The 11,520-nt window shown below is 27.5% G+C and overlaps 1 protein-coding gene across 2 annotated transcripts; it reads left to right on the top strand.

Moving 5' to 3' along the window:
* The first annotated feature begins 1,688 nt into the window (after positions 1–1,688).
* Positions 1,689–10,664, top strand: LOC132950473 (odorant receptor 46a-like). 2 transcript variants are annotated; one of them, XM_061021964.1, is made up of 6 exons: positions 1,689–2,445; positions 4,050–4,143; positions 4,963–5,062; positions 5,714–5,839; positions 6,244–6,402; positions 7,261–10,664. In XM_061021964.1, exons 1-6 carry the CDS (start codon positions 1,689–1,691, stop codon positions 7,288–7,290), a joined length of 1,266 nt encoding a protein of 421 aa, XP_060877947.1. In that variant the 3' UTR covers positions 7,291–10,664. The 2 variants fall into 2 exon arrangements, with proteins under 2 accessions (XP_060877947.1, XP_060877948.1); XM_061021965.1 differs by lacking the exon at positions 7,261–10,664 and having other exon boundaries at positions 6,273–6,396.
* Positions 10,665–11,520: the final 856 nt, after the last annotated feature.

Here is an 11,520-nt window from a genome sequence, read left to right as displayed (position 1 = left end):
GTCACCTGGGAAAAGGTAAGTTATTTTATATTTTATGATTGGATTTTTTTTTATAAATGCATCGTCTTCATCCATTTACTTATGGATAGCTAACATTTTAGATTCTGAGCGGAGCTAGTGGTTTTAAAATGGTGTTTATTTTTTTTTTTATATCCTATATACGAAATTTCTACAAGAAGGAGTGCTTCGATTTAAACATATAGTACCTACCTTATCTTTTAGCAAATTTGATCAAGATGGTACTTTAGAGAGGTCATTTTTCGATTTTCTCAATAATTATTTAATGCCACGGGAAACATTACTGACAAATTACGAAAAAACCGCTTAAAATGGGATTTTAATTTCTAACACTTTGTTTATCACCATGGCAACGAATAAAAAATTATAATATCATTGTATTAATTTAATTTAAAGGCTATAGTAAATAATAAAAATTAAAAAAATCCAGACTGATAAACCGTCTCCGTTCAGAATCGTTTTTCTGATACAAAGATATTATATCATTGAATTAAAGTTTAATACAATCCATTATACATTGACTCACTTGTAACCTACTGTATATCAGAGCGACATCCACTTACCCGCTTTTTTTTTTTAAATAATAATTAGACGCCTAAGCACCAAGGGCCATTGCTTACATAGATTCATGTGTAGGTATACAAAATTAAGTAACAGATAGGGGAAAGTATCATGGTATTAAGTTTGGGGAAGTTGGCTTGACATTTTATGGAGTGGTTGGTTTTGTCTATTATGAGTGGTAAGATAAGTCGACATAGAAAACGAAATATTTGTTAAATTTAGCTGTATAAATCTAGTTTAGCCTCCACGTGATTTTTTTAATTTGTATTTAACAAGTCGAAGGATGTTTTTGATTTTAATTGTCCACGCACAGCGATCAAGTAACTACGCCGGATCTATATGAAAATACCATACATTTCAATTAGCTATAACTTTAAAATAAATCTGACCGCCAAATTCAGACTTCCCCATCGTATACTAAAACGGTCACCCACTTACCCGCTTAAGCTTAAATTGTTCTACGTTAACTTAACTTAACAAGTTAATAATTAATAATCTAGCTCAGCCTTGAGAAATTTCTTATTGCATGAAATAAATAAATATTGCAGTTGCTATGATGGTTTAATATTATTATATGCATGTATTATAATTTATAGATGACATAATAAAGAAAATTATAGGGTAAAATACTTCGTTTTTTTACGGAGTATTATATTATGATATAAGGTATTTAATTGCGTGACAATGACTATTTTAAACCTTTTACCGTTATGCATAAATTATATATTAATAAAGTAGGTATAACGAAAATCCGCCTATGAAAATTAATAATACATCTTAGTCCATTTGACACAGACAGTGGACAACTCAAATGTGTGGACAATATTACACGCACCTGCAATCGTGAATACGTATTTTAGAATTTGATAATAATTCATAATGTCGCTATAATAATGAATGTTTATGATAATATAAGAGTCGAAAGTATCATATTTTTTATTTTTAAATTTTTGTTTTTGGTATCACCTCTATATAGTACCAGCTATTATTGAAGTTAAATCAACAGTGACACGAATCTGTATATATTTTTCAACAGCCGTGCAAAATACATAATATTATATTATTATTCGTTCTACATAAGTATAATATTGTAACATCGTAATAATATAATGGACACTCTGGACGAGAAGAACCACGTTTTCAACATTCGGTTGGCAAAAATTATGGGTTTATATCAAATATTGGATCCCGGAACAATAAAATGTCGTGGTAAAAACATATACCACATTGCCGTAGCATCCATCGTGCTGTACTCGTGTGCCGTTTTGATGATGTTGAACGTTAGCGGTCTGTACTATTGGACGGTCAATATGCCTATAAGCGTGGATTATTTTTGGAAAGCGGAAATTATGGTGTTCATATGCTACAAGATGTGGATCGTCGTCCACCGCTCGGACGACATATGGAACTGTTTGTCGGTCACGCGCTACGGTCTCACATCGTCCGGTCACCGGAACAACGGACATAATAATATTATTATACTGGATTGTTGGCGAGAACGTTCGGTGTGGTTGACGACCGTGTTGGCCGTCGCGTATTTATCGGCGTTGGCCGTATTCATTGGCAGTACCCTGGCATGCAGCGGAGAATTAATAACGATCAAAAACCACGACGGTACGTCCAGTCAGTACCACCAGAACGTGTTGAATTTCTATTTAATCGTATCCGACGACACGTACAACGCACACTACATCACGTTTTATATCGTCGAGACGTTCTCCGTCGTCTTGCTGACAATACTATTCCTCATATTCGACGTACTTCTGGTGACACTGTGCTTAGCTATGTACGGCCAGATGCAAATGATTTGCGTCGCGTTCCAATCGGTCGGACACGAACCGCTTCACGACCACCCTTCCCCATCTGGTGAGTATATACGACTTTTGACTTGTGTGTATACTTACATTTTATAGCTAGTACGTATTGTTTATATACAAACGTATTACATAAATATGAATTTAAATAAATAGTCATCTTTTAAATCCTGTTTTTAGTTCGTAAAGTCAATATATTGAACGAAAATGTAGTTTTGTATTAAATTTTAAGCTATATATGTACAAAAAAAAATGGCTCTAAAAGTTGTGACATTATTTTATTGAACTTAAGATTATTATATTATATATTTTATGTTAAAATAGTCTGCTAAATAATTGAACTTATAGCTCGGCGAATTTAAAATACCTACTTGATTAATAATACACTGCTTATTTCAATGATATAGTATAGACTATATAATATTAATATGTACTCATTGTACTCACTATGCTATAGCATTTTTAAATTTTTAACTCGAGTCGCAAAGCTAAGTTCAATTATTTAGCATACTATTTAAACATAATTGATATCTATAGTTTAAAGAATTAGCTATAAAATGATATCACAACATTTAGAGCAGTTTTAATTATACTTTGCGTTTTTTTTACACGGAGTTTGGCAGAGTGTTTTCGTTGGGATATCACACACTTTTATCGTTGATACTTTATTATTTCGGGAACATATTATTAGTTTTACAATGACGTTGTTCTTCTTTTTTTTTTAGAAAATAATTTTTTAGTTTATAAATGGTTTCCATTGGTTTCAGATTATATTTACTGGTAATTACCGGTATACCAAAAACAGTGCCAGTCTTAAGGTCGTAATGCTGTTATTCTATAGCTAGCTGGTTAAAAGTAGTACTCAATACATTTTATTAGTACCTAGTATACCATATATGTATAGATTGGAGTGTGGTACTAAGGGAAACTACACTTAATACATATTATATGCATTTAGTTGAACGTTGAACGCCTATTGAGTGTAGGCAGACATTAGTTTTGAACAGTTATGTATACGCTAATCATACGCCAATTGTGAAAATATGTTCAAAGATTATTATAAGTTCACCAAGAAAAAAATTGAGGATAATACTTCTGTTTTTTCTTTTATTGATGACTGGTGTACTGATTCAAACACCTCTAATTGTTATACTATTTAAATAAAAATTCTTTAAAGTAAAATGTATTTTGATAAATACAGAAAATACATTCAAATTATTAGAACAATCCCACTAAAAATTGAGTATTAAAGTAGAAAACTCTTACATAACTTAATAGTTATTAATTCTCGAAAGCAATAATTTAATAAATACTGGAAAATTGCATTAAAAACTAAAATAGTAAAAGGTGCCTTTTACAGTGACGAATATTTCTATTACTTAAAAGTCGGTGTCCAGTGATCACTGATAAATAATATAAATATGAAGATAGCATCTTTTTTTTGCTCCTTTCAAAATATCATCGAAGGATAGTGGAGTATTATTATTAGAAATTTAAGATAATGGAAAAGTTCTGAACAGACAACAGTAAATAATTTGAATTTGATTTCATATTATGAAGTTCTGTAATGTTTTACAATTCTAACATTTAGGCCTTCTTCTTAGATATTTACTAAATATTGATAAATGGTCACAATTATTGTGTTTACACTTTTAGATTACACAGATGAAAAAAAGAAGATACCTAACAAACACGATTTAATATATGATGAATTAATAACAATTATAAAGGATCATCAAGCAGTTATGGAGTAAGAGTTAAATTTATTATTTATTGATTTATCATGATATATTATTACTAACTAAATACCTATGCATGAAAATAATCATTACCTATTTAAGTTTACATACCGAGTATGACATGGTAAGGGAGACATACTGCATATTATAAAATATTTATGCTAGGTATAAAATAAAATATTATATTATAATATATACTTAATGTAGTTCTCTTGCACCAAAAATGATTACTAATTTTCGACAATTACAAATGAATGAGTTACAATACAATAAAATACAACACACAATAATATTATGAAGTTTGTACCAGAGTAGAATTTATCAACCCGCCAAAATATGAATTTTTATGCACTGTTTTAAACAAATTTGACCCACTAAAAATAAAAATTAAATAAAAAATTTAAATTGTTATTTTTTTTTAATATTTAGTAGTAGTTTTCCTCAAATTTCGAATCGTAAAAATTTATTTATTTTCCAAGTCCTTACGACCTTTGAAAAAACAACGAGTTGCACACAAATTGGCACAAAATGGGGTACTTATGTTAAAATAAATTTGGAAAATTGAATTGATCAAAAATATTGAATGACATTAATTGTAAATGTGATTTCTTGCTGTAGTGGTATGAGTGGAGAAGGGGGAAAACATTACTTTAGTCCCCTTTAAGTTTTTCGATCGAACATACTTAAATCTAACCTCAACATTACTGAGTATATAAACTATAAACACATACCTACATTTATTCAATTGGCAAAAACGTTGTTAGGTCATTACTCATTTACTTAAGCTAAATAACTTAATAAGGCTGTGCTTTTATTTTATTTTTTTTCAGGAAATATAAAGATATTTTAGCTATAATTAGCAGAGTAATGTTATTACAAGTTTTTGTTTCTTTATTCATGCTCATCATGCCGTGGTTTATTCTCATAATGGTAAACAAATTACGTTATACCCACTTAGACTGTATTATAGTTATTTTTTTTATCAATTTAAAATTATTTAATATTACATTTATACAATTATTTAGATGAATGAGATTGTTATTAATGCTATATGTAATTATAACAATTTATATAACTAATACTAATCTCTAATGATATAATTCATTTTATTTTATTTTCCATCAAAATTTTCATAAGTTATCAAACAAATTACAATTATTATTTATTACATTCTTGCATCTTTTGGTGTACAATTTAACAATCAAACCGATGTGGCCACGTATGCATTTATTTTATTAAAATCTATAAAATTCTATTTTAATATAAAAAGTACTATCCAGCTATGAAATAACACATTGTGCTAGGACGACATAATATTTTCATAGTATTAATGGTTACTGCATAATGATATTATATAGAAAAATACCCGTTATTTTAATTTTTAGTTATTCTAATCGATATAGATATTAGATAGTACAATTTATCGTTAAAATATTTGATTATTCGTTACAAATTGTCCATTATCCATAATATATCCGTAAAAGATAAATATAATATTAAACTTATTGAAGTTCGTATGTGCTTAGTACTTGTAAATTAAGTTATGAAGTATTAAACTCATTTAAAGTAAAATGATTTCAGAGTTTCTCAGACGTGGATAGATGTTCGGATTCAAAAGTTGTAATAAAAAACATTATTGGCTCAATTCCTACATTCACGTTTCAAATATTAATGCTGTGTTATTTATTTGAAAATTTACACAATCAAGTAATTGTATAATATGCTGTTTTATTTTATTATAATATATTTGTTGATCAGGCATTCAGGCATAATATGCGTTTTATGAATATTTAAAGTATTGGAAACAATTATTATTTTATTTTTTTTAATGAACAGAGTATAGATTTGCACTGAATAATTCAATTTTTATTAGATATCATAAATATCATCGACATTCGACATTCTTATATGCAACAATATACTGTTTAATTAGTCAAAGTATAAAATATTATTACTTCACATTGTAAAGTATAAAGTTCTCTTGAATCTTCACATTTAGAAAAAACTTTAAAATACACAATGTACAAAAATAATTATCAGATTATGTAGTTACAGATTTAAATTGTATAGAAATGATTTTTCATTCAAATATGACTTTTTATTTATTAAAGAAAGATTCAATAATATTCGCATTGTACAGAAGTAATTGGACCGAAATGGATATGAAGTGTAAAAAATTGATATTATTAACAATGAAAGTGAATAATGCTTACCACAAAAAGTTAAGATTTACTAGAACGAAAATCATAAGCTTAGAAATGTTTTTTAGGGTAAGTACTAATATAATTATTATTTAACTAATACTATATACAATTCTAGAAATGCATTTATGAAACTACCATTTAACAATAATAATCCCTACACAGCTTTATTAATTGATTAAATTAATTATTTATTTTATGTTTGCTTGGAATTTAAAAAATAAATAATTTAAACACTTGTACAATACAATTTTATTGTGTTTAACAAATTATTTAATGTACGCACTGTACGCAATGTTTTATGTTTCTTCTATTAATATATTCTAAATACAACAAAATAACAAAAATGATTTTATTATTATATGCATTATATAATTTCATCATCAAATAATCAAATACTTATAAAAAAAAAAATTATGATTATTTATTTTTAATATTTTTGAATTATTTAGTATAAGAAAAATCTACGAAAAATCTACGAAAAACCCCGGATTAAATTATCAAGCCCGAATTACCCATAGAATAATACCCATAGAAGAATAATAATTTCTCTACCTTAGATAGGTACATATTTTGTGTAAAACGGACTAGTCAATAAAACCGTAACGGAAATATCCGCCTCTGATGTTTATTCTGAGCTATCTCTTTCCTTGTATCTATTGTATGGACAGTTTTCTGTGTCCCAAGTAAAACTTGATTTTATGGACATACCTCCTTTCTGTGATTGGTGATTCAAATAAAATCTGCACTTTATTTTATGGTTTTGACAAAATTATACCTATAATGTACAGAAAATAACAAAATAAATATTTGGTAAAATGATAGTATTATTATAATTTATAGGTACAGTCCATTAGGAATTACAATAAAAAAAATGTATCAATTTTGTAGAAAATAATTATTAATTTTTATTTTATTTTATTACAGATGATTGTTACTCAATTATATCGGTTTTAATACATTATATAAAAACAAAAAATGAATAAAATTTGTTCGTGTTTTTTTTAATTAAGTAATTTGGATTTACTTAGATATTTATCTTACTATTAGATTGTTATCTACACAAATCAAGATCAATTTCTACAAAACTAGTTCTAATACTAGTTCTAATCTACTAGTCCCATAACTTATAAATTATAACATATTATTATGGGTTACTTTTCAACTATGCAATGTAGGTACAGGTCACCATCCTACGTAATTGACGTATTTAAAAATAAATATCAATCATTATTAGGACAAGTTGAGTACGTTTGTCAAATAAAAGTAAAGTATTATTATTATAAAGTTATTATTTAGTATAGACAAATCCATTTTGAAATGGTGTCATATAATATTGTGTTATATAATGTTCAGTTTAAAAAACTATTTATTTGAAGTACTAATATTCGTTTGTCTAATAAACAACAACAACAACAACATTATCACTTATCTAATCGCATTTTCCTTTTACGACTTTGCCTATAACTTATAATATTCAAGTTATCATTTCGTCCCAACGTAACGAATATCGTTCCAAAAATACAAAAAAAAAAGAAATCTCTCTACATCTCCTCTCTCATCAAGGCAGAAGAAAAGAAAACCAAATTATTCACAAGTCCAAATCGGTTCTCCGTCCTCGCTAAGCGCTATAACGTCGACTTGAACACATCTACAATCAACGTCCAAATCCGCAATAGCAATGACAAAATAAAGGTACTGCCTGTTTACATTAAAAATTTGGAAAATATCTCCACTTTCATCTCTAGTCTTATGACCAAAATTCACTCAGCAAATTTTATTTGTAAATTCATGCCCTCCTATCTTATCATCCGCACGCGTTTCGTTGGACATTACAATATGTTACTAACGCATTTAGAAGAGAATGATTTCAGTTATCATTCTTATCGTCCAAGGAAAAAGCCCACCACACTGCTATGCATGCCTGTCTTATGGACATAATTGGAAACACAGCTGCTACCATGATCCACGATGTGTAAGATGTGGGGAAAACCACTTCTCAGATTCCTGTACCAAGTCATGTGACTTTCCGGCCAGATGTGGTCTATGCAATGGTAGCCACACCGCCAACTACAAAGGTTGCCCCAACTATAAAAAACTTTAAGGTTTCAATCCTCCAATTAGGTGAGATCCTCTCATTTCTACTCCTTCACCTAAAAACAATTTTATACTAAGCCCTCTTTTGGTACCAATCGACCATCTTATGTTCAAATAACTTCCTCTGGTCAAAATTATTCTCAACTTTCTTCAAGTATTGAAACATTATTAACCTCATTTCTCTCCAAATTCTCGAATATCATAAGACCCCTCCTTACTTTTCTTACTTCATTATTAAGTAAGTCTCAATTATGGACAAATTAAATATCTTTACTCGTTGTAATTACGCTATATGACATTGTTTACCTATCTTGTGCATTATATAATATACTATTCATATTCCGCGCTCTCTTATATTTTGTATAGTCATATTCTATATACCTATATATTTTAGATTCTGAGTGGAACGATGAATGTATTGACTTTACAATGATGTGTGTTTTTTTTTTATTTTTTATTTTTTTATTTTTTTTTGTGTCTGTCATCACCTTTTAGGACAGTAAAAGTGACTTATTTTGAGCTGTTTACGGACATTGTCAGTTTTCAATTTTTTTAGTTTTTTTTTCTATAAATATCAATATAATTTTATCTGTTGAGTAAAAAAGCTTGAAAATTTAAGAGAAGGCTCCTAGGTTATTGTTTCAAAGGCAGATGAAAAAAATTAAAAATCCTTAGTCACAGTTTTTATTTATAAGCATTTAAAGTTCAAATTTTGACAAAATACTGAAAAATCACGAAAATTAGCTAATTATTTTGAGTTGAGAATTCATAAAAATTTTTCTTTTTAAATCTAAGATTTGAAAATGTAATATAAGATTACTCATCAGTTTGTCTACCTTTATCAAAAAAAAAAATGTCTACAAGAAACTTAAATTAAATCGTTATGAACGTCTGAAATTTATATTTTTACAACATTTGATATTCACTCGATTTCTCATGTAACAATTTTCTTATTTTATTGTAATTAAAAAACGAATGACTGTAGATACTTGAAAACTTCACTGAATGTTTATATTAGCATTTTCTATACACCATACAATTTTGAAAATATTTTGACTCTTTTTGAGCTGTTTACGGACATTTTCAGTTTTGAAGTTTTCAAGATGAATAATCTTGTATTCCATTGTCAAATCTCAGATTTAAAAAGAAAAATTTGTATGAATCCTCAACTCAAAATAATTTGTTAATTTTTGTGTTTTTTTCCGTATTTTTTCAAGATTTGAACTTTAATTGCTTATAAAAAAAACTGTGACCAAGAATTTTTAATATTTTTTAAAATATAAGATAAAATATAATATATTTATTTGTAACAATACAGTAGAAGCCTGGTATTAAATTGTCAAGCTTTTTTAGCCAACAAATAAAGTTTTATTGACATTCATTGATAAAAAGACTAATAAAATTGGAAACTGAAAATGTTCCTAAATAGTTCAAAACAAATCAAAATATTTTGAAAATGTTATCGTATACAGAAAATGCAAATATAAACGAAAATATAAACCAGTGAAAATTTCATGTATATTTACATTCATTTGTTTTAGAGTTACACCAAAAACCTAAATCGATTTTGTGGAACACCGATTTTGCGTAAAAATTCCTGTTTTTCCTTCATTTTTTTGTCGTTTTTCCTATGGCTTTTGAAAACTATTGGGAATTTTGAATTTTGACCTCCTCGCGCACCGATATTCACTTTCCCATCAAACAAGATATTGAAGTTGAAAATCGATACATTATTTCATCTACTTATCGTGTACACAGACACACAAAAAAAAAAATAAAAAAAAAAAGCACACATCATTGTAAAATCAATACGTTCATCGTTTCACTCAGAATCTAAAATAATATTACAAATATTTGTCAAATTATCAAATTATTTCTGTAATTTATAAATTACTTATTTTGTGGAAAAATAATAAATAATTAATCTTTATTATTTTTTTTATCGCAGACTGTGGGTTATTGTTAGTTGTTACACAATTATTTCAGTTTTAGTAAATTATATCCAAACAAATGTTGAATAAATGTTGATCATGTTTATTTTAAATGTAGCAAAATAATTGTACATTGCTCTAATTATTAGTTTATTAACTATTTGAATTTAAATACAATTAATTTAATTAGAATAAACCTAGTTCTTATAATTATCTTAACTTATAAGTTATAACGTATTATTAGGTATGGTTAATGCATAAAATAGATAATTATGGTTATGTAACTGTTTATACTGAGTTTATTGTAAATCATCAAAATAAAATAGTTTTTAGTATACTGTTTTGAAGTAATTTAATTCATGTAGACAAAAAAGTGGTTAAGTGGTTACATCTCTGTTGTGGCTTTCTCGTGTGGCATACAACTGTAATGGATATATTGAATAATTTGAATTCAATGATAAATAATATCGTTGTACCTATATGAAAAACGAAAAACGACTCTGAGCGAATACAGTCCGTCAAACCAGTATATTATTATCTTGTATTCTTGTGATATTATTATTGCTTGTAAGTTGTAATGAGACGACATCCGAAAGCCGTAGAATAAAGATAAATTATACTGTCCGCGCACTCTACTGGTCCAACGCCCGTCCTTGCGGGCTGCGTCGATTACACAGATAATTATAAAGAATGGATACTCCACGCGCCCTCGCCTATGCTTATAACCAGTGTTGGATAAGTTACTTTTAAAAACAAAATTAAGTTACTTTACTCGTTACTTAGAGATAAATGTAACTAAGTTACTTTAATCGTTTTTCAAATAAAATTGTAATGAAATCACTTTACTTTTCAAATAGAAAAGTCACTCATTACTTTCTCGTGACAAAAAAAAAATAAATATTTTTTTTTCAAATGTCTTGGCAATTATCATTCTGCAGGCAATAATGTAACTTTTTATAGAAATACATTACTTATAGTAAAAAGGTATAATTTGAAAAAGATATACAGTTAATACATAATTAAATAACAATAGTAATTACTTATGAGTTATGAATATTCAAAAATAGTGCTAATTAATTGTACCTACTTATCAATGGTAATTAATCATTATAGGTATAGGTAAGTATATCATGTATTTATGTCATAAACCATAGATATG

This window comes from Metopolophium dirhodum, chromosome 8 (genome assembly GCF_019925205.1).
Source record: "Metopolophium dirhodum isolate CAU chromosome 8, ASM1992520v1, whole genome shotgun sequence".
NCBI classification, from domain to species: domain Eukaryota; kingdom Metazoa; phylum Arthropoda; class Insecta; order Hemiptera; family Aphididae; genus Metopolophium; species Metopolophium dirhodum.
The sequence above is the reverse complement of the archived record's forward strand: the minus strand, read 5'-3'. Positions and strand labels throughout refer to the sequence as shown.